The following is a 22025-nucleotide window of genomic DNA, read 5'->3' as shown; positions in this document are numbered from 1 at the left end:
GTAATGAGCTGTGATAATTTATCACTGCTCAATAAACTGACATCTCGTTTTTTTTGTGAATTTCTGGTACCGTAATCTCGTAAAGTCTCACGAGATTCCAGTATCAGGGGCCGTTCTCCAGTGTTTGAAGCGTTGGAAGATCACTTCACTCCTCCGAGGGTGAAGCGATCTTCTCCGCTTCATAAACAGGCACACAGAGGAGAAAAATCTTCACTGTGAATGCCGGAAAACGAAGCAGTGAATAGAATTCACTGCTTCATAAAAGGACACCTTAGTAAATTCTCATGAAGGTATTTAGTGATATTGAACTGCTAGCTATCCTACAGAATCATCCCTGAAGGTCACAGCTAAAAACCTATGACTCAGGGTGAGAACAAACATTGTGTGTAAAGGATCTATTTTCTCTTAGGGCCCATTCCTATCAGGCCTGACGCATGTTATGGGGCGTGATAAAGGCCAATTCACCTTTAGGGAAAAAATTATAAATGCACATATTTTGTGCAGTAAAAAAAAAAAATGTGCATGTATTATTTCTTTCCCCTAGAAAGTCCTACAGCTTTCATGAACAGATCTCTGTACAGGCTTTTCTTTTACAAAGCTGGAGAATGTCAATGTATAGAAGGGTGCTCAGCTGGGGGTGGTGAGGGGAGCACCCTAAAATATGGGTGTAACATGTTCCAAACATGAATTTATCCTTTAACTTGTGTTAGGGCAACCCATTTATTTGACTGGTTGCCAATACACAGCAGCCCTATAATTAGGACACTGCACTAAAGCATGTAGCCCATTACAGTGCTTTGGGTTACTGCAACAAAAACATAACGGTACGATAAAGCTGGCCTTGTATTGTTCAAATTATGACCGATTCCTGATGAACTGCTCATGAAGAATGAGTTGCCTGACATCACTCAAACTAAAACCCACAACCCATGCACCTAAATAGGGCTGCACCATCACCGCGTGCAATGCAGACAGGTGCAGCACTGTGGTGAGGGTTTTAGGCCCCATTCACACTTTCCATAGCGAGAATGCATTTTTTTTATGTTCACGATTCCTGTACAGAGAAGCATATGAATGCTGCCATTGCAGACTCTCTTAAAGCGGATCTCCCACGGAAAAACTATTTTTTTTTTAAGGGCCATTTAAATGGTGAATGCCAGTTATTGTTTAAACTCTTTTTTTCCGCGGCCGCTCCGTTGCCATTCTGTGCTAAATATGTAGTTATATTCCCCGTTCTGATCATTTGCCATTTTTACTGTGGGCATAAGCCCACAAGCAGGCACTTCCTTGTTCGGGTGGATGCTGATGTCCCAGCATCCACCGCTCGATCTCGCGCATGCGCACAAGCAACGGGGAGGAGAGGGGGGAGCGTCAGTGTTGCTATGACAACGGCAAATAGCGCGAGATTTGATATCACGGCTGCGCAGTGAAGACAGGGAGCTATGGAGAGAAGCTCCCACAGTGCACAGCATCGAACGGGAAGTGACGCAATGCCCGTCAATCTCCCGCAAGGATACAGACCGGAAGCCTCAGCAATGTACAGATACTGTACGTATTTACTAAATCAAAACATCAGTTTTTAGGATTGTATATAGCGCAAGTCTCAATGAAGCAATGTTGTAATTAGGGTGGAGATCCACTTTAAAGCCGTACTGAACTTTCACTTTAAGCCCAGGTTCACACTGGGTACGATTTGAGATGCGATTTCACATGCCAAATCACATCTCAAATCGGCGGCAATTGTCGGCAATGACACCGTCCTAATCGGTGCAACGCCGCATCTGTGGCGCTGCAACAATTTCAAAAAGTAGTTCCTGTACTACTTTATGCGATTTCCCGAAATCGGGACTGCCAGCGGGAGTGAAATCGTGTGAGTTCAGCTGAACTTGCACGGCTTCACTCCCGCAGCCCAGTGTGAACCAGGGCTAAAGGGGTTGTAAAGGTAAAAAAAAGTAACATTTTTTTTTCCTAAATCGCTTCCTTTCTGTTCTTCTGTCTGTAACTACACACAGTAATGCAAGGCTTTCTCTCTGGTGTGGAGTATCGTGCTCGCCCCCTCCCCTGGACTACAGGAGAGTCAGGACGCTCTCTACATTGCAGATAGAGAAAATAGCTGTGTGTTAGGGCCCGTACACACGACCGGATCTGTCCGCTGATACTTGTCCGCGGACCAGTTTCAGCAGATAAGTTCGGTCGTGTGTACGGCCGAGCGGACAGGTTTCCAGCGGACATTTGTCCAGCCGACCGTTTTCCAGCGGACAAATGTTTCTTAGCATTCTAAGAAATATGTCCGCTGGAAGCCTGTCCGTCGGACATGTTCGGTCGTCTGTACAGACTCACCGGACATGTCCGCTCGGCCCCAAGCCCTCGCATGCGTCGAAGTGATTCGACGCATGCGTGGAAGTATTTAATCGTGGCGGCGGCGCGGCCACGTCACCGCGTATTGTGTACGCGCGGATTTCTGTTTGATGGTGAGTACACACATCAAACAGAAATCGGGCAAACGACTGTCCGCTGAAAACGGTCCGGCGGACCGTTTTCAGCGGACTGTTTGGTCGTGTGTACAGGGCCTTAGAGAGCGTCCTGACTCTCCTGTATTCCAGGGAAGGGGGCGAGCACGACACTCCACACCGGGGAGAAAGCCTTGCATTACTGTGTGGAGTTACAGACAGAAGAACAGGAAGTGAGGATTTCTCAGAAGAAATAAGGACATTTAAAAGAAAAATGGAAGGATGAGGTAAGTGAAGGAGGACTGCACTAAGGTAAAGGAAGCCATTTAGGAATTTTTTTTTTTACCTTTACAACCCCTTTAAATCAGCACAGTACATCAAAACAAAAAGAGATGTACAAAGTACTACAGTTTGCTCTGAAGTAGCCACAGCCCGATGAGAAAAATCTGTCCATCTCATCTGACCACCAACATTGCCCAAGGTCTACCCACTGGCCGTCCCACCAAATCCACCCACTGGCCGTCCCACCGAGTCCTTCAGTGCACCCACTTTTATATGAACACTCTTACAACTTAATATAATATTCCGCAGTGCCTGCCTCTCTGCCGAGCATCACTCCTCTGAGGCCCACCAATCTCCTGCACTCAGTGAGTGCTCCGAGGGTCCCCCTCATCAGAGTTCCGGTTCCGTCCTGCTGCTGAGAACGGAAGGCAGAAGCCAGGAGGGGGAGCACCAGTATGCGATAGCAGGCAATAGGAAGTTATATCCTCCTCTACCAGAGCCTGTGAATTCATGCGCTTGGTTGCTAGGATGCCAGGCAGTCTTAGCAACCAATAATTGACAGCAGAGGCCAGCATGAGGCTGGGACTCCAGAGCCAGTTTGTCAGTGTAAAACAAAGGGGAGGTGCCAACTTGTGTCCTTTACAGCTGTATGAGTTGCCCCCCCCCCCCCGGTGGCAGCCCTGCCATTGGCCCCTAGAGACCTGTTTAGGAACACTACTGTCAATTCCTTCCAGTCACAAAGTGACATTTACATTCTGCTGGCCATAGCACAGTGACGTCCTTGATTGTATCATCCTGCACTTTTCATTGCACGTCACTCCAACACATTGATGAGAACTCGAATGATAGGGTACAAGACTTTTTGCCTCTGTATTGGGACTGCGCTGTACATCAGTCTCAATTGTGTTAGAAGACCCTTATGCCGCGTACACACGATCGTTTTTCGGCATTAAATTTTTTTATTTTTCAGCATGTCCAAAAAACTAAATTTTTCCAACTTCATCATTAAACACGATGTTGCCCACACACCATCGTTTTTGAAAAATGATCTAGCAAAGCAAAGTGACGTACAACGGCACTATAGTAGACCCTTTGCCGCGTACACACGATCGTTTTTCGGCATTAAAAAAAAATGTAATTTTTCAGCATGTCCAAAAAACAAAGTTTTTCCAACTTCATCATTAAAAACTATGTTGCCCACACACCATCGTTTTTGAAAAATGATCTAGCAAAGCGCGGTGACGTACAACACGTACTACGGCACTATAAAGGGGAAGTTCCATTTGCCTTTGGGCTGCTTTAGCTGATTCCGTGTTAGTAAAAGACGATTTGCGCTTTTCTGTCTGTTACAGCGTGATGAATGTGCTTACTCCATTATGAACGGTAGTTTTACCAGAACGAGCGCTTCCGTCTCATAACTTGCTTCTGAGCATGCGCGGGTTTAAAACGTCGTTTTTGCCCACACACGATCATTTTTTACAACACAAAAAACGACATTTTGAAATACGACATGAAAAAATGCAGCATGTTCAGAAGCCGAAAAAAGATGTGAAGCCCACACACGATCATTTTAAATGACGTTTTAAAAAATTTCGTTTTTTTTTAATGCCGAAAAATGATCGCGTGTACACGGCGTTACAGTTCCTAATCAAAGCATGAGCTTTTCTGATTGCAGCGCTCTCCATTTGACTCAGGAGTTGTGCAGGACCTCTGCAATGAGACCGCTGCTTCCACACAGAGCAAGGGCCCTTCTCTACAGCATGCTCGCAAGGGAGAATCCTTTCTACTTGGGTTGTGCCAGGCTTTCTAAAGAAAAAGGGCTAATTTAAACAGCCGTTCATGGTCATACACCACCCAGATAAGAGCATGTGGTGTTTAAATTCAGCTGTGACCGCTCAGCCGGTACAAATCAATGACAGCCTGAGAGGCTCTGCAGCTGTCTTCATGTAATAGCACATCGATCGATTACCTGTGGTTAGGTACAGATGAGCAGCCCTGGATGCAGTCTGCATACAAAGCCACTCATCTTTCCCAAGCTGCATGTAATCGCTCCTCCATGGAAAGCGTCAGCCTATAATTGAATTGTTTCCTGTCTGCAGCTGAAGGTAAAATACCTGGCCGTACCAGCCATAGAAATCTTCTGTTCTGGGTGGTATACAGCCATGTGACTGAGCCCTAAGTCTTTTCACACATTTTGCTTTCATGTACCTGTAATGTATTTAGCAGATATAGCCCTGGTTCACACTGGGTACGATTTGAGATGCGATTTGACATGTCAAATCGCATCTCAAATCGGCGGCATTTGCCGGCAATGGCACTGTCCTAATCGGTGCGACGCCGCATCTGCGGCGCTGCACCGATTTCAAAAAGTAGTTCCTGTACTACTCTTTGCGATTTCGGGCCGCGATTTACATTGAACCCTGCACAGATGTCTCTTAAATCGCGGCCGAAATCGCGCGATTTTGAATTCGCAGCAGTGTGAACCTAGCCTTAAACAAAGTTTATTTGGCCTTTAAAACACAAGTCTCTGTCCCCAATACATCATTGACCTGAATATGTATGAATCTACTGAAGACAACAAGAAAGCCAAAACTCCCGATTTGCATATCAATTCCATTAAGTGACTTAAAGTGGAAGTATGGTCTACAAAGTGTTACATCCACACAAGTGCGCCCCATCTCTAGGTGCTGAAATGTTAACTTTTCCTTATATTCAGACCAAACCTCCCTTGTAGTTTCTGGCTGCAGAACAAATAGCACATGGGGGGAGGTGTTATGTCCCTTCCCTCCAATCAGCTATTAGACCGCTCCTCAATGAGGCTCTGCAGTGGTGTGTACTGTCAGCTCTCCACCCCGTTTTCTGACAGCTCAGACAAGCTTTATACAATTTGGGTGTTGGACTGTAGAGAAGAGAAGACTGCAGATAAGTACAACTTATGTAGGAGGATTTGTTTAATTTCTGTTTATCTGAGGCCTGTCACATCACCGAGTATGTAAGGGTTTACAGACACCACTTGCTGACCTGGCATGTACCTCAGACCTCAAATTAGGAAAATTAGGTCTGGCGAGGAGCTGGGCTGCTTGGGAGGGGGGGGGGGGGGGGCAAGCACCGCCGACGGCTGTTGCTGATCGGGAGCTGTTCTCCCAGCGATCGCCTGTGGCAGAGAGCATTGAGGTAGAGGACGACCACGGCATCACCGAGTGGTATAAGCCCGCTGTAATAGCATAACATTGAACTTCTCTCTGCCCTGCTCGTTGTCACACACAGAGCCGCCTCCTCCTAACCCCGCGCCTGTATGACAGAATGCATCCCAGCGTTCCGCCACTTCTGGCTAGCCCAATCCTCTCCAATCTGTCACTAATAACAATGCTTCGGGAAGCCACTCCTGTCCCCACCCCCGCCTGTCTGACCTGGGTAGCACAGAGCCGAGTGAATCGTTCCAGATCTCAACACTCTTCAGCTCTGTGCTCTTGGCGCCGTTGTAAGTTCCGCTGTGTTGGGAGGGGAAAAACGGCACACGCAGCACATCTAGCACAGATTTGCCAGCTGCACCCTGCGAGGTGCTTTTGAAAAGGTGAGGGGGCAGTGAAGGAAAGGGGGGGGGGGCATTTGCAGAGAGGCAGCTGCGGGGAGGTTAGATGTGTAGAACAAAAGCGACAGCTGGGAGCTGGGGGAGTGGGGAGATTTGTTAAAAGGTAAGAGCTGTGAGAACTGTGGAAAAGGGGGGGGGGGATTTGTCAAGCACAGGGGATTTATAAAGAATGGAGGAAGTTTTTGAAGTGTGGAGGGGGGAATTTATAAAGAATGAGAGGAATTTGTGGACAAGGGGGAGAAGAAGAGGTGAGCTGTGGACAAGGGGGAGAAGAAGAGGTGAGCTATGAGCAAGGGGGAGAAGAAGAGGTGAGCTGTGGACAAGGGGGAGAAGAAGAGGTGAGCTATGAGCAAGGGGGAGAAGAAGAGGTGAGCTGTGGACAAGGGGGAGAAGAAGAGGTGAGCTGTGGACAAGGGGGAGAAGAAGAGGTGAGCTGTGGACAAGGGGGAGAAGAAGAGGTGAGCTGTGGACAAGGGGGAGAAGAAGAGGTGAGCTGTGGACAAGGGGGAGAAGAGGCGGCGAGCTGTGGACAAGGGGGAGAAGAGGAGGCGAGCTGTGGACAAGGGGGAGAAGAGGAGGCGAGCTGTGGACAAGGGGGAGAAGAAGAGGCGAGCTGTGGACAAGGGGGAGAAGAAGAGGCGAGCTGTGGACAAGGGGGAGAAGAAGAGGCGAGCTGTGGACAAGGGGGAGAAGAGGAGGCGAGCTGTGGACAAGGGGGAGAAGAGGAGGCGAGCTGTGGACAAGGGGGAGAAGAAGAGGCAAAAAAAAAAAAAAAAGAAGAGGCGAGCTGTGGACAAGGGGGAGAAGAAGAGGTGAGCTGTGGACAAGGGGGAGAAGAAGAGGTGAGCTGTGGACAAGGGGGAGAAGAAGAGGTGAGCTGTGGACAAGGGGGAGAAGAAGAGGTGAGCTGTGGACAAGGGGGAGAAGAAGAGGTGAGCTGTGGACAAGGGGGAGAAGAAGAGGTGAGCTGTGGACAAGGGGGAGAAGAAGAGGTGAGCTGTGGACAAGAAGTAGAGGTGAGATGTGAACGAGGGTTGTGGAGGTGAGCTGTGAATCGGAGGCACAGAGATGTGGAATAGATGGTTACCTTGGGTAGGAATATGTAAATATTGTCACTTGTGTTGATTTGTGTCTGTGCCTTGTGTGATATGCACACCTCAGCACTGCACAGTATGCACTCCAGAGCCCTCTGTTATTCGCTCCTGAGTGCGCAGTGCGGTACTCTGTGCCTCTTGTGCACAGCGCAGATTATTTCATGTTGATTTTCGTCTCTCCTCAGGGAACGGTGTGGTTGGGGGCAGGAAGTTGGCTAAGGAAGGCGAGTTTATGCACCTATTTTCGGAGAAAAAAAGCCCTGGTTATGCTATAACAGCGGGCTATACCACTTGGTGATCCCACAGCTCTCCTGTCATGATCTGGCCACCAATGGGGGCACAATGACTCTGCAATGGTGGGCACAGGTGAGGATGGGGGAGACGAGGTGATCTGGCCACCAATGGGGGCACAATGACTTTGCAATGGTGGGCACAGGTGAGGATGGTGGAGACGAGGTGAGCTGTGGACAAGGGGGAGAAGAAGAGGTGGACAAGGGGGAGAAGAAGAGGTGGACAAGGGGGAGAAGAAGAGGTGGACAAGGGGAGAAGAAGAGGTGGACAAGGGGGAGAAGAAGAGGTGAGCTGTGGACAATGGTGGGCACAGGCGAGGCTGCAATGGTGGGCACAGGCGGGGCTGCAATGGTGGGCACAGGCGGGGCTATAGTGAGGGGAACTGATAAAGCTGTTATTTATTTTTGTAACTTAATTCTGCATAAAACATTTAAGTGTCATTTCAGGAGATAATTTATGAGGGCGTGATTAGCGGCAGAATTAGGGGAAGGGCATGGTAGGGGTTGGGCGGGGAAACTGGTGGCGATTAACCATTGAGGCCTGGCTAGTGGCTCAAGACTTCTTAGTGGTTGTACCGGGAGCTGCAGGCATCATCCCAGTACCGGTTTTTCACCGTTAAGTCAGCGGCTGGCCATCTCGTAATAGATTGCTTGATTGCCATTACATGCAGCCATTTGCCAAGGCTCCCGCCATGGCTTGCTCAGGCTCTTCAGCCCACCAGAAGACCCGAACCACCAGCTGGCTGGACAAACCCAGGATTGGCTTTAAATTGGCACTCCGCTATGGTAACCTTGAAGGGATGAATTGCCATCACTTCCGAGTTAGCGGGATGTAAACAGTGAAATTTTTAAAAACTCAAAGCATTCAAAAACACAGATTTTAGTGTTTTGAATGCTTTTAAGTGCAGAGGAGGGATTTGGGGTCTTATTGAGTCCATAAAAAGTACCTGTCACGTGCCTATTGCTTTCACAAAGATTTTTACATTCCTTGTGACAATAAAAAAAATTAAGTGTCTGTCCAAAAGTGAACACATATGTCTGTCACGCACGCAAACAGTGACAGTCCCACACACGTGCGGTATTACCGCAAATGTCAGATCACGGACAGTAATTCTACCATTAGACAACCTCTGTAAATCTAAAGTGTTAACCTGTAAAGGCTTTTAAATCGTTGTCTATTGATAGTAAAATTTACGTCATAAGTCGTCGCCAATTTTGAAGTATATGTTTGGCATCTATTTAAATTGGCGCAACATCTTAACTGCTTGTTCACCGCCACCATAGACCCTCTTGTTCTGGGTGGACGTCATATGAAGTTAAGCCACTAGGGGGCACGCACGCGCCCGCCGCGTCACTGGGGACCCGATGGGCGTGCCCGGGGGCTGCTGGGCACCTGTGATTGCCCAGTAACTGAGCAAGAGTGCAAGTGGATAAAGTTCTTGACTCCTGTATGCATCCTGGTAAATAGACATGTGCACTTACTACGAAACTATTGTCCTGCACCTACCTTGGCTTGTAACCCTGACACTGATCATCATAATGATCATAATGGTTCAGATTAGGCATGAGACGAACACCCCCGGTTCGGATTGCATCAGAACCTTTGAACGGACCGAAATCAAAAGTGCCAATTATAAAGGCCAATATGCAAGTTTTTGTCCCAAAACGGGTTTGGGGACCCGGGTCTTGCCCCATAGAACATGTATCAATGAAAAAAAAAAGTTTTTTCGGGAGCAGTGATTTTAAATGATGCTTAAAGTGAAAAAAAAAATTGAAAAATTCCTTTAAATATCGTACCTGCTGGGTGTCTGTCTATAGTATGCCTGTGAATTGGCACGTGTTTAGAACTGTCCCTGCACAAAATGAGATTACTATAGGAAAAAAGTAAACACACAGATCCAAGTCCTGTCAGGGAGAGGAGACCGATGGTGTGTCCCTTGTACATAGGGGCAACCATCGGTCACCTCCCCCCACAGTAAGAGTCACTCCCTAGGGAACACATTAACCTCTTGATCGCCCCTAGTGTTAACCCCTTGCCTGCCAGTCACATTTATAAAGTAATCAGTGCATTTTTATAGCAGGGATTGCTGTATAAATGTGAATGGTCTCAAAAAGGTGTCAAAAGTGTCCGCCGCAATATCGCAGTCACGATAAAAAAAAAAAAAACGTTTATCGCCGCTATTTCTAGTAAAAAAATAATAATAAAAATGCTATAAATCCCCTATTTCAATACACGCTTATTGCGATTTTTACCAAAAATGTGTAGAATACATATCGGCCTAAATTTGTTTAAAAAAAAAAAAATTATTATAGCAAAAAGTAAAAAATATTGTGTCTTTTTCAAACTTGTCCCTCTTTTGTTTATAGCGCAAGAAATAAAAACCGCAGAGGTGATCAAATACCACAGAGGTGATCAAATACCAAACGAAAAACTATTTGTGGGGAAAAAAAAATGATAAAAATGTAATTTGGGTACAGTGTTGCACGACCGCGCAATTGTCATTCAAAGTGTGACAGCTGAAAAATGGCTTGGGCAGGAAGGGGGTGAAAGTGCCCTGTAGGTATAAGTGGTTAAATATTACAAAAAAATTGGTGCATTAGAACGAAAAAAAATTATTCCCCCTAAAAAACTGCATTTGAAAAACTGCCAGAACAGCTTACTGAACACCTTACTGAGGAACAGGAAGTGAGAAATTCAGACAAAGAAAAGAAAACATTTAGAATGGAAATCAAAAGGAAAAGTTAAGTGAACAATGCACTAGCTTAACCACCTGAGAGCCGCGCTATAGACGAAAGACGTCCACGGCTCTCAACTGCCGGGTGGACGTCCCTGGACGTCCTTTTATGTGCATTCCCCGCACGCCGCTGGGGGTGCGCAGCGGGGAAACACTGTGCCCGGCGCATCGCTGGGATGCTGATGCGTGTGCCTGGCGGCCGCGGTGTCCGCCAGGTACCCGCGATCGGCGGTGACAGCAGGGACGTGGAGCTCTGTGTGTAAACACACAGCTCCACATCCTGTCAGGGAGATAGGAGACCGATCTGTGTCCCTTGTACATAGGGACACAGCATCGGTCACCTCCCAGTCATTCCCTCTCCACACACAGTTAAAACACACCCAGGGAATACATTTAACCCCTTCCTCACCCCCTGGTGTTAACCCCTTCCCTGCCAGTCACATTTATACAGTAATTAGTGCATTTTTATAGCACTGATCGCTGTATAAATGTGAATGGTCCCAAAATTGTGTCAAAAGTGTCCGATATGTCCGCCGCAATATCGCAGGCCTGAAAAAAAAAAAACGCAGATCGTCGCCATTACTAGTAAAAAAAAAATAAATCATAAATCTATCCCCTATTTTGTAGGCGCTATAACTTTTGCGCAAACCAATCAATATACGCTTATTGCGATTTTTTTTTAACAAAAATATGAAGACTACGCATCGGTCTAAACCGAGGAAAAAAAAAAAATATATTTTTTAAATTTGGGATATTATTTTAACAAAAAGCAAAAAATATTGTGTTTTTTTTCAACATTTTGTCTTTTTTTGTTTATAGCGCAAAAAATAAAAATCACAGAGATGATCAAATACCACCAAAAAAAAGCTCTATTTGTGGGGAAAAAAATGATAAAAATATAATTTGAATACAGTGTTGTATGACCGCGAAAATTGTCATTTAAAATGCGTCAGCGCTGAAAGCTGAAAATTGGTCTGGGCAGGAAGGGGGTTTAAGTGCCCAGTAATGAAGTGGTTAAAGGAACCTATTTAGAAAAAAACAAACCTTTCCAACCCCTTTAAGGGGTTAGGCCCTGCTTTAGCTACCCTGCATGAAGGGTTGAAACTTCAGAGCATCTGTCTGTATTGCTTCCTGTACCCCCAATGGGGAAATTTCTCCCCGATTTTCTGACCACAACAGAAACTGGACCAAGGATATAACCGTTTCCTATTTTATTTGCCATGTGTGTCTCCACTAGAGAGATTTCCCTAAACGGTGTTTTGAAGATTCATTGATTAGCTTGATCCCTGCAATGAAAGACACAAAAGATGCATTAAAGACCTGCATTTCCCTATTTCAATGACTTTGGCGCATCAATTCATACCAAATCAGTAAGCGAGACCTGTTCAATGCTTATGGAAGTTCATTTAATTCACATCACAGAAAATTTACATTCTTTATACACATCTGTCTTTGGAAGTGTAAGATGAACATTGCAGAAAGTTTTAGAAGATCCTATTGGATAAACTTAGTCCTAGTGACCAATAGGCTTTTGAGAGAATGCAACCTGTTGCTTTCATGACCTTATATAGACACGCATAGTATGCACAGCAATTGCTTCGGTTACCCAGTGAAAATAGAAATTAAAAGTGCTTAACAAAAACTAAAAAAGACAAATAAAAATAGAAAGCAGAGTAACTGCCGTCACTGTACAAATTAGGTTTACAAATGAAAATCCGATAAAAAATAAATACAGACTTGGTATCAGTCTTTCTGCAAACCTATCTCTTTTCAGGTAGAAGCAATGTCCAGCCTTTGGCTACTAGAGGCTCCCCATTGTCTGCAGGGAAATAATAACAGGATGGCTGGTGCTTAATGGTGGCACTGCCAGTCTAATAAGGTTACATGGCATTCATGATTCCTGCACAAGCTTATTCCTTTCAATCCCATTATGGAACCCCTTTGTACCATCAGGACCTCTTGGAAGTCTCAGGACTCCAGGGGGGAGTCCATCTGCATTCTGTATCTTCCTTCCCAACATTGGACTGCATGCTGGGCTTTTTTCCTGTGTGACCGTTTGAGCTTGTCTTCTCCGTTGGACCCAAGGACTGCTGGATGGAGTGATGCTGCTGTCTGAAGAATACTCCGTAGATCTTCGGGAAGTCTCTGGGCTCATGCTTTCAGCCAGGGGCGAATGCTTGACCCCTTTACGTTGCCCACAAGGGCTACTCCAGGGGCTATTTCTTGGCGAGGCATTTGGACTCAGGTGGTTATTTGGATAAGCAGAGGGGCTCAGCTTATTGGTAGACGGAATCTTTCGACCTATCATTGGGGAGTTTGGATTACTATCGGGCTCAGATGAACTATAGACAATGGCCTCATCCCCGACATACTGAAGCTCCTCGACTCTTTTATTGAGAGACTTATTTTTGCGCAGATTCTTTGCGTCGTCATCCTTGCTCCGGTCTTTCTGAATTTTTTTCTTCGGTGGCTTCATGCCTATTAGAACCACCTTTATAATTTCTTCCGTTTCACTTTCAGAATTTAAGGTTTCATGGGCCTTAATTGCAGCTTCAACCTCTTCAAATTCTACAATCGCACAATCCATGGTTCCAACCTGAGCATATCGGCTGCTGAATCTTTTGACATCGGATGGAAGATCTCTGCCTGGTTTCAGGATACGTATGGAGGAGATGCTACCAAAAGCTCCAAAGCTCTTCAAGAGCTGCTCCATTATCTTTTCTTGCATACCCCCATTCTCTTGCTCATTATCCAAACAATGTAGTTCTGGGATACAGTGGAGGTCATAAACCAAAAGCATCTTGCTGGGGAGGTTTTCACTGGGAAAAACAGGGACAGGAGTTTTTCTCCTGACTTTCCGGTTATCTTCATTTAGTTCAAGTACGTCTGAATATCTTAGAGCGTATGCAGTTGTCCGCCAATCCCGAGTGAGATGTTTAACCTGTGAATGGAAAGAAAAGGACAAGTATTGCATTTTCAGTAGAAAACAAATATTTGATATTAAAAAGAAACAGAAATCAAATGCATTGTAAATTACAAGTACATACATTGAGTGTAACCATTCTCATTGCTGTGCACTACTGGCCAAAACGATTACAACTTTATTTATACTTACTGTTTGCTTAAAAACGCATCTCATCTAAAGTCTCAAATCTCCCCTCTTTTTTGTATCCAATAGGGATGGAGGCGTACGTTTTTCATATGCCTTATTTAAAGTCCCAATGCTAGTTTTCTTTATACAATACAGGGATGGAGATGCGTTTTATACCCTTATACATTTATGCGATTTTTTAGTGCTCTTTACTACCATACCAAGCATAGGTGGATGCGGGGACACACCCCTAGTCACCTGTCCTCCATCTACCCATCAGTATTTATATGCCTCTATTGGGGAGACTTTAAAAGTTTAGTTAGGACTGCAGTATGCAGAGAGCCTTGTCGATGGCTCTGCAGCTTAATCATGTACTTGCAAATGTGTGCAACCAATCCTCTGCTTTTAACATATACAGTTAAACAGTTGAATTTGGCTTGCTGTTTGGGTGGTAAGTGTGAGCCTGATTAAAAACGTTTACAACTTTATTTATACTTACTGTTTGCTTAAAACCGCATTTCATCTAAAGTCCCAAAATCTCCCCTCTTTTTTGTATTCAACAGGGATGGAGGCGTACATTTTTCATATGCCTCATTTAAAGTCCCAATGCTAGTTTTCTTTATACTACTGGCCAATAGGGCTGGGGAAAAAATCGATTTGAATCTAGAATCGAGTTAAGAGGTCAAATCAATTCAGATTTTCAGAAAAAAAAAATTATTATTATTTTTTTCCCACCAGGACCAGTGCTGACACTGCGCCGGCCCTGAAGAGCTGCAGGCAGGAGTTTTTAGGCGAGGTCGCGGCTTTGGCATAGTCCGCGAGGCCAGACGCGGCGGACTAGGCCGAAGCCTGGCCAGTAACACACCTCCTGTATTAGCATGCCTCTGGATGAATGGGCACAGGGGGCAAATTTGGACAGCAGCATTGTAAGTTTGAGGGGAGAGGAGTTTTAGATGCACTAGAAGATTTAAATACACTAAATGAAGCCACGCTCCAGCCAATACTTTATAAGCAGTTACAGCAGTTTTTCTCTTTTCAGGATAACGTTTTTTCAGAAAGATAAAAGTGGATCATAATAAACACCCCTACCAGCCTTAAATTATTTTCCCCATCCCTGTAACTGCAAGAGAATTTTCTTTATTGTTTTTCAAAAGAACAAACCAAAAAAAAAATAAGAAACATACTTGCTGGCTGAATCAACAGATGAAAATAAGGGAAAGAAAGTCTCCCCCCCCCCCCCCAAAAAAAAAAAAAAAAAAAAAAGAATTGGTAAGCTCAAAATAAATGCTTGCTTTTAGGGTTAATACTGCTTGAATCCCTAAAGTTGTTCTAAAAGGCATTTGTTTTCATCTTAATGCATTCTATACAGATTAGGATAAGAAAAAAACACCCCCCATCTCAATCCAACAATATTGCACAAAAGCCTCAGCTATCCAGACTCTACTTTTCCTGATTGTCTGAGACACAGCAGTGGGCTCCATTGGCTCCTGATAAAGTCAGTCAGTAAACCAATGAGGAGAGAGAGGGGGCATGGCCGAGCTACGGCCCCATGTCTGAATGGACACAAAGCTGAGGCTCGGTTGCCCCCATAGCAAGCTGCTTGCTGTTGGGGGCACTCGGCCGGAGGGAAAGGCTAGGAGTGCCAGTGGGGGGACCCGAGAAGAGGAGGCTTTGGACTGCTCTGTGGAAAACCACTGCACAGAGCAGGTAAGTATAACAGGTTTGTTTTTAAAAAAAAACAAAAAACACAAGGACTTTAATATTACTTAGGACCAAATGGCAGGTTTGAGCTCTTGATCTTTAATGAAGGGAAACAGATAATTTGGGGTATATTTTTTTAGTTTTGCGCCTTAAGGCCCAATTGCACTTTTGAAATTCACTTAACACATTCCAGGTTCATCAAAACAAAATGTGTGCAAATCCCTCAATTTTGCCAACGTCAAAGGGTAATGGAGGGCCATCGTCCACAAGAAGCTCACTTCTATTCAAAGACACCCATGTCAAATTTCTGAAAACTTGGGACCCCTGGATATGCTACAACACTGTCCTGAACATAGACTGAACCCTGCTCTTGGCAGTCTAAAGGCATTCACAGTTCCTTAGTCCACTGGACCGCTGTTTCTCAACTGAAGTCAAGGCGCCCCAACAGGTCATGTTTTCAGGCTTTTCATTATTTTGCACAGGTGATTTGATAATTTTTACTGTCTAATTACCAAAGCCGTTTCATCTGAGGGAAATCCTGAAAACATGACCTGTTGGGGCATCTTGAGGACTGGAGTTGAGAAACACTGTGCTGGACTATGCGAGACCACTTCCACTCCCTCCCCAAGTATCCCCCTCCCGTCTTCTCTGGCTTCCTCTGATTTTATTCCCTGGTATTATCAGGGCTGCTGTTAGAAACCACTGGGCCCCATACAGACAACCTGACACATGGGCCCCATACAGACAACCTGACACGTGGGCCCCATACAGACAACCTGACAGATGGGCCCCATACACACAATGCTTCAAGTATGAATACAGTGAGTGATCGATATCTAACCCTTCCCCCATTCTCAATCTTAAAGGATCCTATTGTATGCTTGCAGCTGCTGGTGAGAAGAGGGAAGCCAGCAGTGCTGTGGGGGTAAGGGGCGGGGGGCACACAGGGGGGCCTGGGCAGCAGGGGAAATATATGGTGCACAGGGAGAGTGATCGGTGTGGCAGGGGGCCAATTACTGGAACTGATCCCCTTTATGGCTCTCTGCAGCAGCTGAAAGCCAATGAGAGGAGAAGGCGGCAGCTTTGAGTTGCTGCAGAGAGCCATACAGGTGATTGGTGCGACAGGGGGGGGGCATTTACTGGAACCAATCACCTGTAATGCTCTCTGCAGCAACTCAAACCTGCCTTCTCCTCTCCCTCTCATTGGCTTTCAGCTGCTGCAGAGAGCCATACAGGGGGATCAGTTCCAGTAATTGGCCCCCTTCCACACCGATCACCCTCCCTGCCCACATCTGATTCACTCTGCTGCCTGGACCCCCCCTGCTGACCCGGCCCCCCAACAGGACTGGCAGTACCCCCTTATCTATGGCCCTGGGTACTATATTCCTCAATTACCAATTTGCATGTATTCCAGAAAACCAATCCAGTGCCAAGTCTTTTATTGTCTTGATAGTGTGTTGCACTAATCCTACAATTTGAACTGGTAACACAGGAGAAATCAAGGTTTACTTAAGTGTTGAGGCTACAGCATGGTACCGTTCCTAAAATAAGCATCGATTTTCTCTAATACAAAGGTTCAATAGAACCAACAGAGCAAACCCTTGCAGCATGTGCCAGCCCTCCAAGAACTGCACACCAGCTTCACCAAGCATTGGGTTGCCATCAGTGTCAATTTTGACGTCAAATTTCGACTTAGTTTTAATCAGTCTTGACTAAAATGCATTTTAGTCGTATTTCAGTCATCATACTTTAGTCTTCTGAATGGTTTTAGTTTCATTTTAATTGCCAAGAATCTCCAGAACATTTTAGTCGACTAAAATTTAAATTGCAATGCATTATTTAAGCATTTCTCTAGAATTTCCGAACTCATACTCCTGGAGTAAAAAGACAACTTTTTTTTATGGTATTAAGCTTTGAACAAACTACAGACACAGATTTATTTGTTATATAAAGCAGAAGTCCACGTGGGTAAATGTCACTCTCACATTTGTTAAATTTTCATTGCCGAAAATTGGAATCGATTTGTCATAATTTTGGTCAATTGACGAAAATGGAGTGGTTTTCGTCACTGGAAACATGGCAAAAACTGACAAAAATATTTTCATCAACGAAATTAACACTGGTCCCCATCAGCAGGATTTAGATTGAAAGTTAATGGACACTGGCAAGATTAGAGCCAAGGGCTATTCATCAGCCAATGTCCTCTCTACTAGGCTGCTCTCCAACCCATTACTCCACCGCACTATACACCTCTTGTTGGCATAACTCTTGGGCCTACCCAAAATGTTAACCAATGCCAAAACACGCAGGCACATCTAGTTCTCAGTCTATGGCTTCTGCTTTTCCTCTATTGCTGGTGCCAAAAACCATTTGCTGGAGCCAAGGTCTAGTGATGAAAATTGAATGGCAAACACTCAAGGCAACAAGCAGATGAAAAGATACGAGAAAATTGTAAGCTCTCCCCCAATAGACTTTTGGACCAATGGAAACCATCTTATTATATAATCTACAGTGTAATGAAACACCGACTGGGTTTCTATGTGCAAATGCTTTGGATTTCTTGGCTCCAGTTTTCATAAATCATCCTCTCACATATGTTATATCCACACTGAGATTTCCTCCCACTCACCTGTTCTCAGTCAGAAACGGCACAATTATTTATATTCCGTTCCCCAGGCTAGCTTATCCCATGGGTGGGATATTACCAATTTATTAACGAGCAGGCATTCAGACAATTAGCCCTCGAGTCTAAACCTCCACAATGCACAAGAGAAGATACAAAGAATAGAAAATATTTGCCATTTCTAGCCCACTTATATGAAGCAATGCTTCACATTTCCTCTGGTACATTTTTATTGAAGAAAAGAGACCTTGACACGTTTTAAATGTAAGGTAACCTTTCAGCATGTAGCGATTCTGAAGGGACAGAAAAAGCAGATACACTGGAAATGAGAATGCACTATACCTGCTACCCAATGGCCACCATACTGATACACAGTCTAGACCAGTGGTCTCCCAAGCAGCAACCCTTTGGGCACCATTATTTCCACCAGACACCCAACGGTGGGGCCCCATTCCTCCCACCGGACACCCAACGGTGGGGCCCCATTCCTCCCGCCGGACACCCAATGGTGGGGCCCCATTCCTCCCACCGGACACCCAACGGTGGGGCCCCATTCCTCCCACCGGACACCCAACGGTGGGGCCCCATTCCTCCCACCGGACACCCAACGGTGGGGCCCCATTCCTCCCACCGGACACCCAACGGTGGGGCACCATTCCTCCCACCGGACACCCAACGGTGGGGCACCATTCCTCCCACCGGACACCCAACGGTGGGGCCCCATTCCTCCCACCGGACACCCAACGGTGGGGCCGCATTCCTCCCACCGGACACCCAACGGTGGGGGACCCATTTCTCCCACCGTACACCAATGATGGGGCATGGTTACCAACGCCAGGGCATTTTCTACTCTTACTTGTCACAGTCCAGCCCATCTAAAGTCTGAAGGACAACTGGCTCTGTTCAGAAAGTTTAGAGGCCCCCTGGTCCAGACACTACCGAAAAAGTCAGACAGTACCAATAAGGCAGCACACTGGGGTTGATTTACTAAAACTGGAGAGTGCAATATCTGGTGCAGCTGCAGTTTTCAGACTGCACACAACAGTATAGATGCCAACATCTTTTCCAGGCTTAGTGGGGTTGATATCTTTAATTTTGTGCAGCTCTGCATAGAAACCAATCCTCTAAGTTCAGCTTGTTCAGTTAAGCTTTGACAAAGCCGATTGGTTTCTATGCAGAGCTGCACCAGATTTTGCACTCTCCAGTTTTAGTAAATCAACCCTACTAAGCCAGGAAAAGATGTTGGCATCTATACTGTTGTGTACAGTCTGAAAACTGGTTTTGAGTTGAGCTTACGTCTCCTGCACACAGGTATACAATTTTTGTTCCGAAATATTCCAGTAAACATAATAATGTAAAGGCTGTGGCCTTGAAACATCTCACCATCACTGCGGTACTTAAAGTGGTTTTAAAGGCAGAATGTTTTTTATCTTAATGCATTCTACGCATTAAGATAAAAAAACCTGTGTGCAGCAGGTCTCAGCCTCCCCTAATACTTACCTGAGCCCCATCTCAATCCAGCGATGTTGCATGAGAGCCTCAGCTGTCCGGGACTCTCCCTCATTGGCTGGGGCAGTAGTGGGTGCCATTAATTAAGGTCAATGAGGAGAGAGGGGGTGGGGCCAAACTGGCTCTGTGTCCGAATGGACACAGAGCAGTGGCTCAGCTGCTCCAAAGCAAGCTGGTTGGGGCACTTGGCAGGAGGAAGGGGCCAGGAGCGCTTACCAGGGGCCTGAGAAGAGGAGGATCTGGGCTGCTCTGTGCAAGACCACTACACGGAGCAGGTAAGTATAAAGTTTTTTTCTTTTTTGTTTAAAAAAAACCCACAAGACTTTAATATCACTTTAAGTAGCATTAAGATGTACAGAACAACCTTAGAAGTGGCCACTCAATAGCCAGAGAGGAATGAAGAGAACTGGAAGAAGATGAGATGGAGAGGATTGCTGCTCTGGCAGATGGGATAACAAGGTGGTCATATAGCAAGAAGAATTTGCTGTAATGTGCCAGTTATGATGCACATGCTTGCAAATATATAGCGAGAGCCCTATCTTGGGGACACACAGTTTTTAAAGTACAATGTCAGGCAAAGTGATAGCAGCCTCCTGTAATTGGCTGACGTCACTGAGCTGGTCCAGGCTCTGGATTGATCCCGACTTTAAAGTCGGGATCCACCCAGATTCCTGAGAAGCAGCTGGCTCAGTGAGCCTGAGCCAGCTGCTCCCGCCCCCTTCATAGCACAGTATTCCAGTGAGCGCTGGAGGGGAAAGCAGAGAGCCAGCGTCTTGACAGTCACCAGTGTTTTGCTCATGGAAGGCAGAGAACTGAGTAATCAGCAGTCCTTGTTTGCTCAGTTCTTGGTCTTCCACACACTTTTTCTTATACCCAAATTTCTCTTAAGAACAGGTAATTCTTTAAAGATTTATGACAGAGTCACTTTAAATGTATTAAAAATTGAAGTGACAAAACATTAATTTATTTAAAAGGTTTATACAGGATATTTTCCCAGAAAAATATGTATTATGCCCCTTTCATACAGGCTTTCCGATCAGGTCCACCTGTTAGTTTTTCAGTCGGACCTGATCAGACCCTCCATTTACTCCTATGGAGCAGTGGCTGCTATACGATCCTGTTCTTAACGGATGGTAACCCTATTTTCCATCCGTCTGGCGGATCTGATGGTCCGTTTTCACCTGATCTCCCCAAGTAGGAGAGCGGGGCTCTGACAGATCCACGGACCTGTCATCCGCATGCTCAGCAGGGATCAACAGATCGATCTCCCACTGAGCAGAGTCCGAACGCCCATGTGAAAGGATCCTTATATTGTTATATTGCACACTTGCCTGTCTAATTTTGTCAATGTCTTTCCAGAGAGGTAAAACCTTTATAGCAAAAATGACAAACCTTTTTGAACGAGGTAAGCAATTTAACACTGACGAATCCCATTTTGTTTCTTCTGACATGTTTCAGCAGAAAAGCGTCTTTCTCCAGGTTCTCGTCAGAGAGGTAGTACTCAATCTGGACAACAAGTTTCTGGATGAGCTCCGAGTCTGGAGGCTTCCAGTCTTGGTCAAGTTCATCACCATCATTCTCTCCTCCACTTGTGGCAGCTCCACTAAAAAAACAAAAAACAAAAAAAAAACAGTGTTAATGATGCTGAAAAAAATATCCACCGTGTACAAGCCATACCTAGCAGCCAGATCCTTAAAAATTAAGGCTTAAAGGAGAAGTTAGTCTTTTTCAGAAATCATACTTACCTAGGTGGATGCAGCATAGGTCTAATGCAGCATCTGCCCCCCCCCCCCCCCCAGTCGGCTCTAAGTCCCCATAGACAATCCTTACTTCCTGTTCTTGTGTCTGTAACTCCACACAGTAATGCGACACTTTTTCACTGGTGTGGAGAAAGCCTCTTGAGGGGGGAGGGGGCGAGCAGGAGGGTCAGGACGCCCACTAATACACAGCTCCTTTCTCTGCAAAGTAGAGAGTGTCCTGACTTGCCTGCTTGCCCCCTCAAGAGGCTTTCTCCACACCAGGGAGAAAGCCTTGCATTACGGTGTGTAGTTACAGACAGAACAACAGGAAGTGAGGATTTCTCAGAAGAAATAGGGACATTTAAAAGCAAAATGGAAGGATGAGGTAAGTGAAGGAGGACTGCACTAAGGTAAAGGAAGCTATATAGGGAAACATTTTTTACCTTTACAACCCCTTTAAGGGAATCCCTTGGGGCAGCCCGGTGGCCTCTAAAGCCTGTTGCTGACCTGGAACAAGCTGACGTTTCTGTGAAACAAGAACTTCTTGATATATTCCAGGTTGGCAAATCATAATGTACTGAAATTATGAGCGCAGCCAAGAAACTGGCATTTTTTAGAAAGTAATGACTGCGTACAAATTTCCATATTTACCCAATTTCCATACTGCTTCTGGTAATGTTTGGTAATCATGTCCTGAGGTAAACTGCTATGAAAGCATTGAGAGACTCATAATAGCTTCTTGCAGCACACTGCCATCCATCATAATGTACTAAATTATACAGGATTGGCTTTGCATTTTAAATGCACATCAAAAATAACTTGTGTGTCGATACAATATAACAAAGTAATTATTCCAGGAGGCTTTACTGTAAGCTTAATGTTGAAACCCAGAGACACTTCGAGAATAATGTAGGAAACC

At 45.4% G+C, this 22025-nt stretch overlaps 1 protein-coding gene across 3 annotated transcripts in view; it reads right to left on the bottom strand.

Annotated features, from left to right (window-relative positions):
• Positions 1-11827: 11827 nt before the first annotated feature.
• Positions 11828-22025, bottom strand: part of LARP6 (La ribonucleoprotein 6, translational regulator) — an 81188-nt gene continuing 70990 nt past the window's right edge. For all 3 annotated transcript variants that reach the window (XM_040342791.1, XM_040342792.1, XM_040342790.1), the window contains exons 2-3: positions 20760-20970; positions 11828-13384 (exon numbers count right to left, since the gene is read on the bottom strand). In XM_040342791.1, the coding sequence (XP_040198725.1) occupies positions 12335-13384; positions 20760-20970 (1261 nt within the window). In that variant the 3' untranslated portion in view covers positions 11828-12334. The remainder of the gene's footprint in view (positions 13385-20759; positions 20971-22025) is intronic.

This window comes from Rana temporaria, chromosome 3 (genome assembly GCF_905171775.1).
Source record: "Rana temporaria chromosome 3, aRanTem1.1, whole genome shotgun sequence".
NCBI lineage: Eukaryota > Metazoa > Chordata > Amphibia > Anura > Ranidae > Rana > Rana temporaria.
The sequence above is the reverse complement of the archived record's forward strand: the minus strand, read 5'-3'. Positions and strand labels throughout refer to the sequence as shown.